This window comes from Numida meleagris, chromosome Z, assembly GCF_002078875.1.
Source record: "Numida meleagris isolate 19003 breed g44 Domestic line chromosome Z, NumMel1.0, whole genome shotgun sequence".
Taxonomy (NCBI): Eukaryota; Metazoa; Chordata; class Aves; order Galliformes; family Numididae; genus Numida; species Numida meleagris.
In genome coordinates this window covers 65,525,035-65,545,892 of record NC_034438.1, presented here as the reverse complement: position 1 = coordinate 65,545,892, position 20,858 = coordinate 65,525,035, and the positions used below count along the sequence as shown (strand labels likewise).

Genomic DNA, 20,858 nt, shown 5'->3' with positions numbered 1-20,858 from the left:
GAGTTAATAACAATAAACTCCCCCTCTAATTTTGAAATAATGGAAGGCTCACTTTTATCTACTGATTAGTAAGAAGTAAGGAAGAGACTTTGATGTCCTCCCTTTGGAATTGTTGTAATACTTTAGCTTAAGCCTCCTGATCCGATTTGTAGGGGTTCCGTTGATGAAGGATTACAATTTTCTCATAACTGAAAAGCAGTTCTTTGCTGTTTGCTCCTTCTGAGATTCTTCTCTTATCTCCAAGGTCAGGTGGAGACATCAAGGGATTGGGAATATGCTTTGTCTGTGAGATAGCTCCAGAGGACCTTGCAGTGTTCTCCCACATACAAACTCTATTTATTTCTTCTTAATTTAAGCAACGTGCTCAGGCGTGGAAGAAAACCGCACATGAGTAGCCAGCCTCCAACCGTTTTAAAGCTGATTGCTTTTACCTACTTTTCAGGCTGTTGTAGACATCTTTCTCTTGCTAGCTTTAATAACTAATATTTTCACAAGGTGCCATTGCTTCAGAGCAGCTTTCTCATCCTGTTACAGCTGCTTTAGATTTTTATTCTTAGCAGACTACTTGCAAGACCCACTTTCTGTTTTCCATAAGAAATTAAGGAGGATTTCCTCTACAGATTACATCTTTGTCACTCTGTTCATTTCATTACACTGGCTCTTAAGGGAACGTTTCCTTTCTGCAGATGATACATGTATGAAAGCAAGCTCTTTGGGTATCTTTTAGTGTACCACGGACTGGCACTCCTCCATTAGCTCATGAGGAAATTGTGCTGTACATTCTGTCCTCCCTGTGTTGTGCTTTTTTTTAAAATTTGAATCATCCTTCATCATCATGTTGTAGATAAAGAAAAAAAAACAAACCCTTTAGGTCTGAGATAACACACTCAATAATATGTGATTGTTTTTGAGAGTGAGCTTATTATTGCTGCTACATTTAAAATACATATATAGAAATGTAATAGGGTGTTTATCTCCACTGAATGTTAAATGAAGTCAGTGGAGAAACCTGCACGGAGTTTGGTGGGGTTTGTCTTTCACCATCTTGCTCCCCAGAGCACTTCACAATGACCCTGTCCTTACTACTCACACACACGCCCATGTGGACAAATTCTGTAGTCATCTCCTTATCCTGGTGATAACATTGCCTCAAAGAAGCATCCTGCAGCCCCACCATGGCACCCTCTAACACAAATGGAGGACCTCTGATGAAGATTGAGCACTTGGGCAGTGTGGATCTCTGGGCACACCTGCTTCATGTCTGCAGGCTGCTGCTGAGACCCAAAGGTGCTGTAAATCCATGTAACTACCTTCGCTTTTGCAGTATGACCAAATTAGGCACACAACTGTGGATAAAAGAGGCATTAAACAGGAAAGTCTGAGCAGGAGGCCTTAAGGGCACACAGCTTTCAAAATTGCCTAGAGAGCAGAGAAGACTTTGCAAAGCTCTATTACCACACAGTATCACTTGGTTAAGCCAAAACATGTGCATTCTACTCGAGTATGATGATCTTTGCACGTAATTTATAACATGTAAAAAAGGTATGTTTCAATTGAAAGAAAAAAAAAATAGTGATCCCTTCCCTTTCCTTGAACGGTGTTTACAATTGGCAGTGAAGTGTCTTGCTGTGGAAAATACAGGCCCTAACTAGATAACGAATTCCAGCAGAACTATGTATTTCAGCTGTACCTGTCTGGGGTTGGGGTATCTCTTATTCTGCACTTTTGTGTACATAACAATCAGGGGACACGAGTAATTAAGTTGACTGATTCTGAGAAACAATAATCTAACCTAGATGCTCATTGCCCCAGTATAACAGAGTGTCTAAGCTACCTGAGAAGTCAGTAAGGCTGTGGCAAGTGCTGTGGTTTGGAGTCCTTCAGGACCAGGATGCCCATCTGTGAGTCTGAGGGAGATGCCTCCAGGCCACAGCAGGTTCTACAAAGAGAAATGTTTGACACAAATTGTTTCATTTGTCTGCTAGAGACAAATGTTTACGAATAGGAAGAAGCTGGGATTTCTTTGCTGACTGCAGGTAAATCAGAACTGCAGACTGTAGAAGCATAAATGAGCAGTAGTAGGTGTGTGAATGAATGGCGTGCTCTCTGTTCTACTAGGATGGATGTGTGACCAGCATGACCTACCAGTCTTCTACTCCCAGATCATGCTTTCTTGGAGGGTCTTCAGCATTCTGTCTCTGTATAGCCCGTAAATGCACTTTCTGGGAGGGAAAGATCCCCAGAGTGCCCTTGGCACCACCAGTGCACCTGACACTGACAATCCGTGCCTTCCTCGCTGAGCCTCTTTGTATTTTCACCTCTGCCCAGCATGACACAGGAGTAAGGACTGCCAAGGGCTGTGTGCCTGCGTGCTCCCCTTGTGACAGCATTGTGCTGTGGATGCCAACAAAGAGAAATCACACGCTCGGTGAGGAGCAGCTGATAACTGTGTTTACTGGGACTGGTTTGAGCGTGCTTTGATTGTGTGCTGAACACACCTAAACAGATCTTCATTAATTTAGGGGCTGAAGAGAGGCTGGAGCTCTATGCACAATATTCAGAGGTTCCCTCCCACATGCAAACACATCTTTTCAAAAGCCAAACCTTGATCTTGTTTGAGGTACCTGAGAAAATTAAACTGTAGTAAATCCATTGAGCCTGAATTATTTGTGGAGAGAATGTATTACAGCTCTCTTCCCATAGATCTAGTCTGCTGTTTATTTCTTGTGTGTGCTGCTGTAGTAGACAGAAAAACATGTGATATGGTGTACTAATTGCATCAAGTGTTTCTCACACAAGACTCACAATTAAGGTTTCCAAAAGAACAGCTAAACTATAAGAGGGGAGCTGCTATTCACAGATGTTGGATTAAATCTAATTTGTGAGTGTAGCAGAAGCTACTTATACATGGGTGCTTAAAGAACATTTCATCTTGCTAATTGTTCCTTCCTCTTATGAAAGAACACTTGGACAACTCAAGGATATTTAAATACCCTGAGTTTTTCCAGGAAATGTTGGAGTATGGTGTAGACAAAAGAGAGAGAAAGGAGAATCTTATAGCACAGGCAGATGACTAATGATGGTGCAAGTTGTGGAAAAAAAAAACAGGGCCACTAGCAAGGGAATGGAGATAAGCTGAGTCATCAGAAGAACAGGGTTTCAAATATTCATTTTTACACAAATGCAATTGTGATAGAATAGGTCCATTACTCTAAGAGGGAAGGCAGAAAGTGAGATGGAGCAAAGGCTCCATTGTCTTCAGGTGAAGCTGAAGGGACATGTATTACATTAGCACAGTGTGGAAACAGGCTGGAAACCTCTTGACTCTATACTAGATGGAAAATTTGCACTGAGTCATAGTGCTTTATGGGACATGAAAGGCCAAAAAGCCTGCACTGCATCATGTAAGACAAAGTCCTTGCCATGTTGTAGGCATGCTTGAGTCCTACTTGTTACTTTTTTTATGTCTTTTGGTTTCAGAGCTCACTGTAGACTGTCACCATGCTGGCCGCATTTTGCAAGCAGTTCCCAGCTGCAGGGAATAGAGCAATGCTCCCAGGAGCAGCCCACTGCACCGGAAACGCTGCTGCCCTGCTGCCACCTCCAGGTTGTGCTCAAAAATCCTGTACACCTGCAGCCCCCTCCAGCTCCTCCAGATCTGAGCACGACTGGATCAAAGAAGGATAAAGTACCCCGTTTTTCAAGGTAAGAAGGTTTTGTATTCATAAGGGAAAAAAAGATGTAGTCCAACATGAAAATGTGCCTCTTTAAAATCTTCATCAGTCTTCAAGGGAGGGAGCTGGAAATTCACTTGATTAATTTTTCCCCACTTGCAGTTCTAAGGAAGGTCACCAGCTGAGGAATCAGCAAAACTCTCTTCCCATTCTGTTTTCAACCCTCATCTTTTGGCAGCTCACTTTGCGTCTCCCAGATCCCAGCCACCCCCAGTTTCCAAACAAGCCACCTCCTTCTGTGATTCTTCTCACCCATCCTCTGCCCATACACCTCCAAATTGATGTTTATCCAGCTCGGAGAACAGCAGTGTATCTAACTGTCTTTACTAACGTGAAAAACTTACTGTGTACTCCCACCAAGAGGATCTGGTACCACCACCCTTTCAGATCATGCAGCAAAGCACTTCTTTGACTGTTTTCTAAAGGTTATTTTTCTCGCACTATCCCTTCAACGCTCTTTGTCTTATCTAGGTGAGAACAAGCCACATCTGCTCAAGTCTCTCTCCAGATCTAACAGCCCTGGCAATCCTAAGGCATACTTCCTGATTGCATTGCTGCAACTAGTATTACACATGCATTATTGCACAATGCAGCCACCTCATTTTCCCCCAGGATGTCTTTGGTTTACAGCGCCAAGTCTTCTGGGAACAGCCACACAGCCAGAGGCAAGCTGTCACCTCGTCCAGCTGTGCTGCCCCACACAGGTAAGCTGACCCTTATCTCCACTCCTCTGTGCCCCAAGAGAAAGGAATCTACCTTCATATTTTTCACTGCCCTGAGATTGCAGAGCACATAAGTGAATTCAACATTTTCTGTATTATTACCAGAATTCAACAGGGATGGAACCTTTACAATACAAATAATTTTGTATGAGTACAGGCTTTGAAGACTATTCAACAATTACATGCATTAGAAAATAACTTCCAAGTCTTGAAAGAGTCTCAACATACTTGGAAGAGTAAAATGCCCTAAATTTTGAGCAGTTCTGTTGGTGACACTGAGGGGTTGACACATCTGGCTTTGCAGACGCTCTTACACCAGGAGGAGGATGTGTGCGGAGCATTTATGCTTTTTTCTCATGAGCTTCCATACTTTCCAGACTAAAGGAGGAAGGTGATGTGTCTGTCTGTACACATGTTGTAGTTTAAACCTTCAGGTGCCACATGCAGGTGCTGTGAGAGGGATTACCTTGTTTGTGGCAGTCTGGGCTGGGGGTGTGTTTGTATGCACATGTGCATAGCCTTACTCCATGTAATGCAGAGGCAGTAGAACTAGTGTAGGTAATAAGCCCAGGAAAGGAAAAAAAAAATTAAAAAGAAGGCACATCACCACAGGTATTTGGTACCCTGCTAAACTGTCCATATTGCTCTATGTCAGCACAGGAATCTTTGCAGGGCATTTGTATCACAGAAACAGATCGGCAAGGTGACATTTGCTCCTTCCAGACTTATTATGGGACATGCATGCAAGCAAATATGTAGAAGAAAACCCACTTCTGATGTGTTGCATTGCTCCAAAGGAGTATAAGAAAAGAAGACACCTGCAACATAGCATAAGTGTTCTCAAGAAGGAACTGTTTAATCACAAACTCCTTCCAGTCTTGATCAGACCAAATTAGTTCTTCTCTAACAAACTAACATTTTATCCATAGTTATTATATATTTCACAAAAAAGAAAAAAAAAAGTGGACTATCATTGTAAAATGTAGCATTGCTATTATAAAAGGAAGACTGATGTTCTGCTGGTACAGCTTTCTCCTCACAGTTTAGCATTAAACTGTGTCAGCATCTTCTCTAGCTTTATTGCTAGTGCCATGTTACCTTTAATCCTTAATTTTCCTGACATGAAGGCCATGGTTGGCTTTAGTTTACCTAAAAAGAAGATACAGAATCATCAGGAAAAGGAAAGGAACTGGAGATAGAAAACTTTGATATCATACAGTAGTATCTAGTAGTTACTTTGCTATCACATTCTACTGTAAAACCAGCAAATACTTAGGAAAAATAGATTAGAGATGTGCAGAAAAGAAGATCAACAGATTGACTGGATGCTTTCTGAAGCTACACTCTGAAAATTTCAATAGCTACTGAACAAAGCAGTAGAAATTTTTATTATAAAATCATAGACTCACAGAGCAACTTATGTTTGAAGGGACTTTAAAGGCCATGCACTTCCAACCACAGCTCATCCATTCCATGACCACAAAAATAGACAGGCCAGTCTACTCATCCATCAGCAGAATGTTTCCTGCCACCAGTAGCTGCCTCTGCTCTGCTGAATACATTTGTTACTCACCAGTGAACATTTTCACAAAGTCACCGCTCGACATGCTCATCACGACGTCAGCTGCTGCAGGAGGCTTCCCAAACCCAGCACTCCCGCTGCTGGTTTTCAGGTCAAGGTACCAAGTGCCTCCTTCGTCACCTGAACAGAACAGTGAGAACCTGTGGCAGCACAACAAGGACTGATGTGCCTTGCCCTTTGCTATCCCCCACCTGCTTTCCTCTCCAGTCTTCATGCTAGACACACTGGAGGTGCTGTGCCAGAAGCTGCCATTTGCCCCACGCGCTCTGTGCAGACAAGGACAGCCCCAGCAGATGCCCCACAATGCCATGTGTCGGGACAAGCCCAAGGCAGCGGCTGCTGGCGAAGCTGGAGGCAGCAGAGGCTTGGAACAGAAACGCAAGAGACTGTCAGGCACCGCCATGCTTACCTATGTGGCACGACCAGCAGTGACACAGCAGAAATGCAACACCAGGAAAACATGCCACAGCCCCCAAAGGAGCAGCATGTGCTGCTGACTCAGAAAGCATCTCCCCGTGACAAGAGCAGCAGGGTAAATCCCACATGAGGCGAAGCTGGCCCTGAAAAGCAGCATCCCATAGAGCATACCCAAAGATGTCCTGTTCCTAGATCAGTTCTAAAAGATGAGTATTTATGTGTGAAAACCCAGACTGCCTCTTGCAAGAAATGCGAGCATCTGAGGATTTTACAAGTGATGGTCTTACCTGACAATTCAAACTGAAAGACACCCTGGGTGGATTTCACCATGTCTTTATTGAGTTCTCCCTGAATAACTCTGAATGTTTCCGCAACAGGTCCAGCTGAAGCAGATTCCGCATTTACCTTGGCTACAAGAGACAGATGATTTTTCTCTGTAAAATGCCAAAACACCCTGCAAAACTGTATGTCTTAACATATGAAGAACACTCTGAAAAGCATAAGTGTAGCGTTGCTCATCACTGGCAATTTTCTAAGATTTGAACCTCTCAGTTCTTAGGGAAAACGAAGGTTTTTGTTATTTTAGTATTAATAATAATAAGGGAAGTTTTCAATGACTGGGAATTGGAACTGGCATACAGCACTAAAAAATTCTGCAATGTGTTTCACTTCTTTCTATGTCAAAATATTAAAAATGAAACCATGCAGAAGTTTAATTCTGACTATCTGCAGTTCATTCATAATGTACTCAACAGACTCCTGATAACATAGACCAAAAAAAAAAAATCTCAGTGCTTTTAATAATGTAACTTTCACCTTGAAATGCTTCTATCTCATGTATCTCTCTAAGGATATATATATTTTCAGTAATTCTTCTGCAAAAGCTTCTAAGCTGTAAATTCATTCACTACCTTAATCAGCATCTTTCTCCACTGCAGTGAATGTGCTCATTTAACATTAAGAAAGAGCATTTGCAATTTACAAGGCACACCAAGCTTAGCAGCCCCTAAAAGTCTTGTAGAAAGTCAGTTAGGTGACTTATGTATCAGGAAATAACTACCACTATTCTGTGAATTGCTACTAAATAACCTGTGTTGGAGGTCCAGGCAGTTAGCAGCATCACTCCTTGGCAGAAGAGTCCCAGAGCACATTCACAAATAGAATTTTCAAGGGAAATGGACTCTGTTCAAACTTAACCTCTTTCTTCCCTTTCCTACATTTGTTTTGGCACTCCTATGAAACCTATTCAGTATTCCTATTTGCCTTCCAACTAGACACACTACTATTCTGAAAAAGTGAGACTGATGCCTTTATAAAGAACGATTTCTCCATTTCATTTTGTAGATGTTCACATCATGTATGACTGTGAGAACTTCATCTAGGAAGGGAGGCTCTGTCAAGTTCTCAATGTTGCAAGACAGATGTAACACTCTTGCAAAACATGCTGATTGCTACTGATTTTTTTGCAGCAGTATTTACCTGTAATCATCATACTACACAATTCAGATGGCTAAAAAAGATTGTTCAAAATAAGGCACTGATTATAAACCATAAAAGTTGGAGACACTACAGTCACATCCATAAATCAAACTCCTCAAATACAAAAAGAGGTTTTGCTAAATAGCTAGAATGTAGTCCAAATGCTTGGGAGAAAAGAAAAATAACTTGAAATAGAGGTGACATTCATTGTCATCAGAAATAATCAACTTGTACATGCAGAGCTTGTCCTACCGTGGCTTTCTGGTTTTGCGGCTGTCGTGTCAGTTTCAGCATCCAAGAAGAAGTCAGGGATCAGGGGGTGACCTAAAAGGGAGTGGAACAATAACAGTAAGTCCAAGTAAAGGTGAACAGCACAAATAGGAATCCATTCTGTAGGAAACAACACCCCTGTTTACAAGTAAGTGAACTACAGCTTGAAAGAAGACAGAGCATGAGGTGACATGTTTAGGTTCTGGCACATTTAAAATCAGACCTAGAAGCCTCTTACAAATGCAATGAGAAACATCTGAAGATGAATAAACACTATCTCACTATTTGGTAAACAGTAATACATGCACCTATAGTGCAGGTCTATTTTCTTTTTGTTAATGGATTATTATGTTTTAATTTTAAGGACATTGATGATTAGAGCCTCAGGGGACTGCTATGTGCTTTCCCGGAATTCGTTTTCTGAAACTTGAGGCAAAGCATCTTTTGACTGACTCACTTAAGAGGCCAAAAGATAGTCACATTCCCCATACAGGCCTCCTTCCTTCCTGAACTTCTCATTTGAAAGATCTCTTTTACCTGGTGCAATTGCATAGACATCAAAATCCTTAACGCCTTCTTCTCTCAGTAGAACTTCATCAATAATGAAGTTTCCAGTGAAACTTTTTGGCTTTGTTAAAATGCAATATGCAGCATCTGCAATTATGTCAGTTTTTCTGCACTGCTTCTCTATTCCAGATCCTCCCAGCATATCCATAGCAGCTGTGTGTATGGCTGGAAAATTTGGAGGACAAGAAAATACAAGTTTAACACTGATGTCATGAAATTCTCATCTCTTTGGCAAATGCATAAACTTTATTTTCCTTTCACATGAAAGGAAATCATAAGAAGACAAAACTGTGAAATACCACCAACCAGCAAAGAATGCTCAACCAGCAAACAATTCTCTATCAGTAAAATTTCCTTTAATTGAAAAGTATTGAAGGAACCGAAAGATGAATTCCTTACAATATTAATTGTAAAAATAAGAAGGATTCCTTACAATATTCATATTATTCAACCTTTCTATCAATACTCTCCACACAGAGACTTTCTCTGGCTTTATTCAGGACATGAAAAACTAACAGGACAACTATCTTTCTCAAAGTGAATGTGCATCAGAAGTTAACATATTTTCTGCAGCGATTACCACGCTGAAAATCTCAATACTTAATTTTAGCCCTTCAATAGCTTGTTAGATAACAAAGTGTCTCAAGTTAAAGATGAGAAACCCAACAGCATAAACTCAAATAACTTTTTGAAAAGTCCACAGAAAGGCTGTGTTAGACACAAGAATAAAATCTGTACCTAAGGTGCCTAATTATAGCATTTCACTTGATCTGAAAAAAAGAAGCTGAGATTGATCAAAGGTATACTGCAGATACAGCTAGATGTTTTTCTCCTTATGAAGTACAGGAAACACATTTGCCTTTCTTCAGTCTGCTGAAACGTGATGGTCCAGTAAGATTTCTTTTCTTTTTTTTTTAAATAACAGTAACAGTTTGAGGTGAAGTTTACCAGCTCCTTTTGGCGTGAGGATATTCTGAGTCTGATTAACCTGTTCACTTTTCCTGGCTCATGCTCCTCTACTTTCCTATTACTGCCAACTATTATTGTTCTAAACACAGCAAAACTATGGGCAGAGACTGATATGAAAAGATTTTGAACATCTACTGTCTCACAATCTGCGTATCCTTCCACCTATTTCATACAAAGTGCTGCTGGTTTTCCTCTAATTCACACAGAGCATCTTCCAGTTCGACCCTGCAATACCTCTACTACTCATACGCACTCTTATATCCTTTCAGTAGGCTACCTCTTTCACTTCTAGAGAGAGCTCCTAACACCTCATTATCAGCGTATTTTCATGTTTCAAAGAGATGGACGAACCAATAGAACCATACTAGCACAGTAGTAACCTCCAGCACTGAACCTAATCATGTTTATATGACATTCTTTGAATTAAAAACTTTGCAATTCTATTGTAGATACTATGAAAGTCACTTCTCTCACTCTCTAAAGTAGTTAACTTTCTTAGTTTTGGCAGATAAACCTTTCAAAGCCACATTTTTCTTACTAGACTGTTTGCACATTCCAAATTGCTTTTGTACTTCAGGTCACATGAATAGTTTTCGTCAAGGGATCACTGATATACACAAATTTTGAGAGCTCGCTTAACACTTCTAATGCTCTCAAGACACTGGTCTCTTTGTTCAGCAGCTGACTAAACCTTGAACAGCAGCCCTGATCCTCACTTGACCCATGGACAATAAACTGGAGCGAGTATAAGATAGGCGCACCAAGCTGTTTTTCTGCTATACAGCTCTTTAATTTGCTGTGACTTGCAAGAAGTATTGGATGGTTGTGTGAAAAAGCACTTGCTGGCCCCCTGCGCCACAACTTCAAAGAATGGGATTTTTAAATTATTTTTTACATCTACAGAGGTATGTATCTTGTCAGTTTCATCTGTTTTCTGACAATCTAACTAGCTGGGGATTTTAAACAGTACCAGACATCTAATACCCACAAATGAAAGTATGTTAATACTCAGGGATTCTGTGCAAACCAAGGCTTGGGTCATGTTGAAAGGAGCAATGTCAAGACAGGTGAAAGAGTGGAATGCAGTCAGGCTGAAGATAAGTTTGAATGAAAGTGGCAAGGCTATAGTGAGAACTAGGAAAGAAAGTCACTATCCATACAACATCTTTGATCACAAAAAATTCGCAGAAGAACTGCTCAGCGTCCTGAATCAGTCCCAGAAGTTATTCAAAGCTAAATAAAACAAACTGTATAAGACAAAATACAAAAACTTGTAATAATCACCTGTCTTAGGCCATAAAGCATTGACGGCAACTTCTCCTTTAAATTCTTCTGCCATTCCCAAGACACACATGGACATGCCATATTTAGAAATGGTGTAGGCTACAAAAGTTCACAAAAATCCTGTATTTAGTAAGATACAAATTTATAGTCTATCCACAGAATTTTACTTTTGAAAGATGTAAAATTCAAGTTATTTGTTCATATGGAAAATCAGCTTTCTGGAGTCAAAGAAGTAACTCTCCCAACTGTCCCTATCCCCAGCAGATATGAACTGTAGCCTGTCATTTTGTCACTATAAGTAAATGAGCTATGCATTTTTTGATGAATGGAAACAATGACTGAGGCTTAACTGCATGGTGTTTTTCTTGTGTTTTTCTCAGAGACCCTTTACACTAGTATTTTATAGGGGAGGAAAAAAAAGAGAAAAAGAAAAAAGCACACTGTAAATCCTTCTTGTCTATTTTGAGATGGGAATCTTGCGGGGAAGGAACATGGACTTGCTAGAGGAGTTTAACATGTTACAAGTGTTGAAATTTAAAAGGTAATCTACAGGTTTAAAATGAGCCATGTATGTTCTAACCTAAAGACACAACTGGGGTCTTCTTCACTCCTCACAGATAACTTCTGTTTCAAAAGACAGCACTGAGCTTTATAACTATTAAATCAAATGCAGAAGAATAGGGAAAAAAGGTTTTTCTATCTCTTTTCTATCTCTATTTGGAACAGAAAACACTGTGTAGTCTTAAGAAATCCCATGAAAAACTCATAATTCTTACCTGCAGAAATATAAAAGGCATATTAGGGCATGAGATTTGCACTGTGTTTTACCAGAAAACAATTTCTTTCAGGTAAGATGCAAAACACTCTGAGGAACCATTACTGTCAGGATCTAGTGAGCACTAAAAACACAGTATCTGGAATTCTTGGCAGGCAGTCCTGCACATTTCATTAGTTATTCGTACATTTCTCAACACATAACAACGAAGGCAATGAGTGCTACTTACCACAATGATTTTTGAACCATGTGGGTTTCATATTCATAGGTGGGCTGAGGTTCAGGATATGGGGGTTCTTACTCTTCCGTAAGTGGGGAAGGCATGCTTTAGACCTGGAAGAGAGGAATCAGGCAAGACAGTCATCTCTTATTTTACAGAACACTTACTATTACAGCAGACCCGTAGTTTCACTTTCACGAAGGTCCAATGGTAAGCTGAAGCCCTGCCCTTGTAATCAAATATTTAACTGATGAAAAGAATAGAAAAAATCTGTCCTATCTCACTTATCTCAGGAAAACTATTCATGTCTAATAGCCAGGCTGCATCCTCCAAGCTGTGCAGCAGCACCTACTTTGCCAGATGCTCACAAGCAATAGTCTCCTTGTAATAGTTCTGGAAAGGCAATAAACCATGACATGATAACAAGCCAAATTACCAGTGCAGAGTATCATCTACCATATTTATTATCTTCTGATCACGTTTATTTCATTTTTAAAACCACATTTAAGAAACAATACTGTATAGTGAAAAGCTATTAAGACTATTCCAAGAAAAATTCGAAACCTACACTCTAAAGTCTGAAAGTCATATATTTAATTCAACTTGGAATTTATGTGAATCTGTAAAGCATAACTGCCACTTCTACGGCTGTGGTACACTTTTGCATGGGCTCTCTGATGGAAAATTTTTACCAAGTTCGTTAGGGAGAACATCACTGCCATGGACTACACTACCTGCCTGCTACTCACACATTTCATCTGGATGCATGCATACTGTCAGCCACAGAGAAAACACCCTCAACTGTAAAATCGTTACAGTAGGCACTGTCTTTTACCACCTGGTTAAACAAGCTGAAGTTTCAACTCCTTCCAGTGACAGTGACTCACTAACAAATATCTTACTGCACAGGAATCAAGAAGAGTTCAACATATATACTCTGTCAGATGGGAAATCATCCCTGTCTTCTCCACAGACAAAAAAGCCACAGTATATATATATATATATATAACTATATATATATATAGTTATTATTACTTTCTGCACCAATATCTCAGATAAACTAAGATAGCATTAAGCATTTTGTTAAAATGGCTTCAGTTTGCTATCTCCACACTTACGTGAGGTAGGTTCCTCGTACGTTGACATCCATCATAAGGTTGACCTTCTTTGTTTCTGTTTCCAAAGTGCCGGTCAAAGAGATGGCACTTGCATTGTTCACCAAAATATCAATCCCTGGTTTTAAAATAAGTCACCTCACATTAGCAGTTAAATAAAAAAACAGGAGTAAGGCAGGTTAGGCATTTCTTTCCTCCGCTTCTTTGAACAATCTGCTTTGGTAGCCTCTCCCCTACCCCTCAGCATACCTCCAAAAGTCTTCACAGCTTTCTCCACGGCACTAATAATTTGCTGTTCTTCCCTCACATTAACGACACATGGCAATGCCTTTCCTCCAGCTGCTTCAACTGCATAATTAGAAAATAAAACACTTAGAATTTGTCTCTCAGACTGCACAAACAGCCTACTGAGAATCTCTCATCCAATGAACAGATTAAAAATCACACCTTCAAACTGTGAACATTTTACGTATTGCATAATGAATAGGGATGCCACGACAAAATCCTAACACTGAGAATACGCGTAGCTCACCACACATTTTAATTAACATCGCATTTTTACATTTACGCACATATGTATTCATTACCATCAAACTCTGATACTTCACAGAATTCCTGGGAGGCAAGAGAAGCACTTGGGCTCATTCTTTGAAAGCTGAATGGGAGCTAGGAGAGTCTGAACAGTTTCCCACTCATACACGAAAATTAAGCAAGGACACACACACAGCCCACAGTCTGAAGCCCACCCTTATTACAACTTACTCTCTTCTGCAGCTGTGTAGATAGTCCCGGGAAGTTTAGGATGGGGCTCTGCTGTCTTGGCAGCGATCACAATGTTTGCACCATCCCTGGCAGCCTTCAGAGCAATGGCTTTGCCAATTCCCCGGCTCGCACCAGTGATGAAGAGTGTGCAGCCTGCTAGTTTCCTGAAGATGAGTGGGAGGTAGAGGGCAAACAAGAGGGGAAGAAAGCAAAATCTGTAACTCAGTGACTTCTTGCACTCTTTAGGGACAAAAACAATCACTGCAGTCTTCCCAACAGTCAATTGCCTTCAACATTTTACGAAGAAAACAGACCCAAAATACAGAAGAAATGGATAAAGCTAGAGCAAAGCCTTTCACCACCACTGAAGATATGATGGCTTTCCACATTTATAAACACAAAGAAGCAGGAAGGTTGTACAGGTCAGCCAGTCACATTTCTCCCTTTTTGTACAATAATCCAACACTGCCCACAACAGAACTGCTACATTCTCCAAAAGCAGAAAAGGTGTTAATTCTAAAAACAACAACAACAAATTTTAATGCTTTGACACTCTGTGCAGCTCTCTGTAATTTACTTCTTTCAGCCTTCTAAACACAGAGGACTGGTGGCTCAACATGCTGGAAGAGCAAAGTCAAAAATCACAATGTCAATGCAGGGTACCAAAGACAAGAGCCAAAAATCAGATTTTCAAAAATGACCAAGATTTCTCTTAAGGCTTTTACAGTAAACTCAGCAGTTTCCCAGCAACTGCAATTAACCCAATAAATCCCCCAAAATCTGTCCAACCAAACCGTCTGGAGAAACTACCAAGTTCTGCAGCATCAGAAAGACACTCTTCCTCCACATAAAATGCCATGGAATTTTTGTAGAGCAAAAAAATCTGCTCTAGCCTACAGCACAGTTTACAGTAAAGCCCTATGGACAATGGGCATTTCAAACAAAGGATTGTGCACTCTGGTGTCCTGCATCAAACCTGTGTTGCTTTCTGTAACTGAGTGAAAAAAAACGAGGTCCAAGATTGCAACACAGCTGTGCAGGTGACTCATGACTGAGCCCCCATGTACAACGGTTTCACACAGGGTGGAAGCATCGGTGAGCTACAAAGGAGGAACTGGGAATACTGCCTGGGTATGTCAGCACAGTGTGAGGAAAACCAAAGTTCACCTGCAGCTGAGACTTGCCAAGGAAGTCAATGGCAACTTGTTTATCTGCTGTTACATGGGTAGGAAGAGGCTGGATAAGGAGAAAGCACTGCTGAGTGGCATGGGTGATTCAGTGAGAGCAGATTCTGGTAGAGCCTGAGGTGCTAAATGCCTTGGTCTTCAGTGACAAGGTTGTCCAGGTTTCTTTGCTTAGGAACACGGTTCACCAGGACAAGAAAATCTAGCAGTAGATGAGAGTTAATCACAGAATTGGGAAGGCTGGAAAAGACCATCCAATCCAACCATCAACCCATTCCCACCATACCCTCTAAACCATGTCCTTCAGTGCCACAACAAGACATTTCCTGAACATCACCAGGGACGGTGACTCCACCAGTTCCCTGGGCAGCATGCTGCAATGCACCACCATTCATAATGAGAAAAAATTTTATCCAATACCCAACCTGAGTTGACCCAGAAGCTTCTTGAGAGGACACAGCCATACATGTCCATGGACCAGGCTGTACCAGGACTACTCATGCCCTTGCAAGGCCCCTCTCTTCATACCTGACAAGCTAGAGGGATCAGTGGAGTCCTCTGTCAACTAGAGGAAAGGGAATGGGTGACACATAGTCAAAGAAGCCACAAAAAACACCCCACCAATTCACAGATCTGCTAGCTCTTCAGCCTTCTCCAGGTCAGTGTGAAAATCATGGACCAACTGCCCCAGATCTGTATTTATGATGACTGGGAACTATCAGCATGGGTTTGCCATAGGTAAAATCCGGTCTGGCTCACCTGGATGCCTTCTGTGATAGAATGAAAGAATTTGAGGCCAAAGTGAGAACAGTTTTGACACCATTTACATTAGCAAGGCTTTCATTACCATCTCTCAAAATACATGTCCATGGACCAGAGTGTACCCTCAGTAAGTTTGCAGATGACACCAAGTAGGGAGGGTATGTTGATCTGCCAGAGGGTAGAAAGGCACTACAGAGGGACCTGGATAGAGTGCATCAATGGGCCAAGGTAAACCTTACGAGTTTCATCAGGGCCAAGCGTCGGGTCCTGCACTTTGGCCACAACTACCCCAGACAACCCTACAGGCTTGGGGAGGAGTGGCTGGAAAGCTGCCTGACGGAAAGAGACCTTGGTGTGCTGATGGACAGTTGGCTGAATATGAGCCAGCAGTGTGCCCAGGTGGCCAAGAAGGCCAATGGCATCCTGGCTTGGATCAGGAATGGTGTGGTGAGCAGAACTAGGGAAGTCATCCTGCCCCTGTACTCGGCATTGGTGAGGCCCCACCTCAAGTGGTGTGTTCAGTTTTGGGCGCCTCAGTACAGAAAGGACATGGAGGTGCTGGAGCAGGTCCAAAGAAGGGCAACAAGGCTGGTGAAGGGCTTGTAGAATATGTCCTACGAGGAGAGACTAAAGGAACTGGGGCTGTTTAGTCTGGGGAAGAGGAGGTTGAGGGTAGACCTCAGTGCTTTCTTCAAATACCTGAAAGGTGATTGCAGTGAGAACAGGGCTGGTCTCTTCTCACTGGTGACAGGTGACAGGACAAGGGGAAATGGCCTCAAGTTGCACCAGGGGAGGTTTAAGTTGGATATCAGGAAGAACTTCTTTACAGAAAGGGTTGTTAAGCACTGGAAAAGGCTCCTCAGGGAGGTGGTTGAGTCACCATCCCTGTCTGTGTTTAAAAACTGTTTGGATGTAGTGCTCAGGGACATGATTTAGTGGTGGGTTGTTAGACTTAGAGTAGTATGGTTAGGTTGCGGTTGGACTTGATGATCTTGAAGGTCCTTTCCAACTTGAGCAATTCTATGATTCTATGATTCTACTCATGCCCTTGCAAGGCCCCTCTCTTCGTATCTGACAAGCCAGAGGGATCAGTGTCAACTGATCATTGTCAACTAGAGGAAAGGGAATGAGTGACACATAGTCAAAGAAGCCACAAAAAAACACCCCACCAATTCACAGATCTGCTAGCTCTTCAGCCTTCTCCAGGTCAGTGTGAAAATCATGGACCAATTCCCCCAGATCTGTATTTATGATGACTGGGAACTATCAGCATGGGTTTGCCATAGGTAAAATCCAGTCTGGCTCACCTGGTTGCCTTCTGTGATAGAATGAAAGAATTTGAGGCCGAAGTGAGAAAAGTTGACACCATTTACATTAGCAAGGCTTTCATTACCATCTCTCAAAATACTTTGGTATCCAAGTAAATACATTTTGGTCTGGATAGTTGAACAGCCTGAGGGGTGAAGGAAAAGTTGACTGGACAGGTTCAAGGGGTGGTTGTTAGGAAGCAATACTCTGCCTGGAGCCCACTCTTAAGTGGCATCCAGCACTGGTTCTGTTCAACATCTGTATTACAACCTGGAGGAGAATTCAAAGCGTACTGGGGAGGGACGACAAACGGCTGACATACTTTAGGGCAGGGCTGCCAACCAGAGGGGCCTCAACAAGTCAGATGAATGTCAAGCAGAAACCTCATGACAGCCAGCAGGGACAGTCCTGCAATTGGGAAGATGGAGTCCCTGCAATGTTACAGGCTGGAGAAAGAATGGCAAGGGAGCTGCAAAGCCAAAAAGGCATTGGGGAACTCAGCAGAGAGCAAGCTGAGCTAAGTCAGCAGTATGCCCACTAGGAAAAGCCAGCAGCATCCTAGGACACAAGAACCATAACCAGCAGATGGAGGGAAGGGAACTGTGCCCCTCCAGTCAGCACCTGTAAGACCACGCTTAGACCCTGTGTCCAATCTGGGGCTTCTCCATATGAGATAGATGTTGACAAATGGGAGTTGAGCAGAGGGCAGAGGGAGAGAGAATCGGCCAAGGGCTGGAGTGCTAGCCCTGCAAGGGCAGGCTTAGGGACTGGGCCAGCTCAGCCTGCAAAATGCACGCCTTTGGGGAAACCCAACAGCAGTGCTCTAAAGCTCCCTCAGTCCTGCAGCTGGAGCTCCTCCTGGAGATTCTATTTCCTTCAAAGGCCCATACCAACTGTTCATCAACATCAGAGACTTAACGAAGGGGAAAGTTTACCTTTGTTTCATCCCCTCTGAAACACTGAGCTGACTTGATACTCTCGCTTTTGTTGTGTTGGGGTTTCTTTGTTTGCTTGCTTTTTAACCCTCTTGCTTAGTTTTCCTATAAACATTTAATTCGTTCCCTTCAGCATGGTACGACAGTGTCAGCAAAGCCAGGTGCATCAGTTTCTTCTAATGTTTATTCAGTGTCACTGAGAGAACTGCCCAGAGTGGGAAGCATTTTGCTCTCCTAAGCCTGCAGAGAAGCAGCAAGTCTTATTTCCTAATGCACTCAGCCGTCAAAGTTGTTACAAACTACAAAGTTGGTAGGAAGTTGTTTAAAACTGCCTGCACTGTGAAGGCTTCAATCTGGCTGAATTGTGGTAATAAGACAGAGGTCACATTCAGCTCTGAGCTCAACAGTCTCAGCGTTATGAAAATCGTGACGGTGGGCTCCTTCCTCAGCAGGCACGGCTGCAACGAGGGCGGCCCGCAGGCTGCATCGTGGACACTTTCTGCACTTGCACAGAATTTAATGGCTACTGCTTACAGCATACAGGAACAAGTAAGGACAATGCGTGTTCCTGTTCATTAGCAGTGCTGGGCATGAGAAAAATGCTCCAGAAGCCACTCAAGATCCTACAGCACACCCACCGCCGCACTTTGCCCTCCGTACAGCTCGGCCCGTGAGCACACGGCACCGAGCAGGGCTACAGGCCCGGCCCCGCCGCCCAGCGTCGCCGGGGCCACCGCGCCCGGCCGCGACTTTCGCCCCGCCTCCCCCTGCCCAGAGCGGGCCGCGGAGCCCGCAGCTGTCCCTCCGCCCGGCCTCGGCCCCGGCCCCGCTCGCCTCAGCGCAGCTCTGCCCCGGAACCCCAAGGCGCGGGAGGCGGTGGCTCGGAACTCGCGGCCCCGCCATAGGAGCGAGGGAAGGAGCGAGGCCGGGGACGGCTTACCCAGTGTTGGGCAGCATGGCGGCACGGGTACAGCGCGTCCCAAGGCGGCTGCCAGCTCCGCACGGGACGCTGTCCTCCCTCACGCCGCCCTCCGCGCAGCTGCGGCCCGGGCAGCCGGGCGGAGTCAGGGCAGAGCGGGGCGGGCTGAGGGGCGGGCGGGGGCACTGGGCGGACTGCTGCTGGAGAAGGGCTGCAAGCGGAGGAGGTGGGGGTCTGCTGCCGGCCTTGGTGTTGAGTTCTGCCGGCAGTCCTCAGAGCTGCGTGTGGGGAAATTAACAAAGAGAATTTCCCACTCCCGTCCTTATGGACTGATGAAAATGTCAAGGAGTGGAATTCTGGTGGTGGAATACACCTCGTTCCCACCACAAACACAAAACCTTTTTACATTTTCAGAGACAAAATAAAAATTTCATTTGAGATCTCACCCCTAAAGGAACGAATGAATGACCAAAAGGATGCGACAACTAAAAAGATTTCTTATTCGAATATTCTGAGAACTGTCAGTCTATGAACTACCAACTTGGGAACCTACAAGCGGGTGCTGATGTCCCCGCTTTCTAGGGTGCCCACTGCTCACCTCCATCAGCCATTGAGTTTCCAACTCAACTTACAGCCTTTGTCTGATTCCCATTATCTGTACCATCTGAATTAGGTTTTTTTTTCTCTTCTTCATCCACTGCCCATTCAAGCTTGTCATTCTTGATGGAATTGTCTCATTCATTGATGGAAGCCATTCTTGATGGCTTCAACAGTCCTTTTTGGAAGTCTTTACCATTGTTCATTCCCTGGAGGCTAGCAATGAATTCTTGGCAGGTCATCTTTTTCCCAATGTTATGGCCATCAGCCCCCGTACAGCCACAGGAGCATGGCCAGCAGCCTCCCTCTGCCCAGCCAGAGGTGCAGCTGCAAGGTGGGCACTACTCATAATCTGCAAACAAGAAGAGTGCAAGAGTTTCTACTGCTTTGTTCAGTAGCTATTGAAATTTTCACTGTACAAGTAGCTCCCAGAAACGATCCAGTCAATGTGTTGAACTTTTTTTCTGCACATCTCTAATCTGTTTTTCTAAAATTTGCACTGCTTTTATCACAGAATTTTTTAGTCAGTAACTCAGTTTCTTCTACTTCTGATTTGCATGGTTTCATCTCAGTTAAAAGCTGGTGCTTTTTTCACTTGCTAAAAAGTATTTTTTGAGCAAGAGTAAAGTCACAACTTTTACAGTGCCAGTCAGCAAGTGAAATCCCACTGAACCTGGGGATTCTGGCGGGGCATCATTGTGATGACATGTTATCATCATGGTGATGTTTATGCATTTCCACAGAGTCACAGTGATCACCCTGAAGTGACATCCCATGTTGCAAATATATGAAAATGAATAGATTCGTCATAACCTCATTTATTGATCTTTCTATTCCATGGGTTCAAACTCACAGAATGTAGTGAGATCTGGATCACGTGTGGAGCAACTGACGTACCTTCCTATGGGCAGCAAATGTGGTATGATATTTGAAATGAGGCTGGAAAAGGTGCTGCCTTACTAACAGAATATTGGCCCTTCATATGTAGGTGGAACACCGCTTTAAAATGCCAGTCCTCTTTTTAACTTGACGCAGTATAAGCATGAATAAGATGTGAAACTCTAAGAGAAGACAGAACTCAATCTTTCTGTAACGCCCAGCAAGGAAAACCTTTTTCTGTAATAACTGTGCATAAGATTAAAAGAGAAATTATATAACATTATAATATTTTTTATGTTTCATGGATAATTTTTTTTTGTTTTCACTTTTTCTGCTGATAGCAAACTGCCCTCTGTTACTGTGAGATGTACACCACAT

The 20,858-nt window shown here is 42.9% G+C and overlaps 1 protein-coding gene across 1 annotated transcript; it reads right to left on the bottom strand.

Annotated features, from left to right (window-relative positions):
• HSDL2 (hydroxysteroid dehydrogenase like 2) lies at positions 5,288–19,175 on the bottom strand. The gene is made up of 11 exons (XM_021380298.1): positions 19,026–19,175; positions 13,897–14,060; positions 13,384–13,482; positions 13,138–13,252; positions 12,029–12,132; positions 11,025–11,123; positions 8,742–8,936; positions 8,187–8,258; positions 6,743–6,865; positions 6,030–6,158; positions 5,288–5,605 (listed from the first exon to the last, which is right to left on the bottom strand). Exons 1-11 carry the CDS (start codon positions 19,040–19,042, stop codon positions 5,493–5,495), a joined length of 1,230 nt encoding a protein of 409 aa, XP_021235973.1. The 5' UTR covers positions 19,043–19,175; the 3' UTR covers positions 5,288–5,492.

Excerpts from the sequence above, each read along its gene's own strand:
- HSDL2 (XM_021380298.1), bottom strand. Across the intron at positions 6,866-8,186 it reads CGCAAAACCAGAAAGCCACG|CCAAGGTAAATGCGGAATCT; the intron begins GTAGGACAAGCT and ends TGTCTCTTGTAG. Across the intron at positions 5,606-6,029 it reads CTTTGTGAAAATGTTCACTG|GTAAACTAAAGCCAACCATG; the intron begins GTGAGTAACAAA and ends TCTTCTTTTTAG.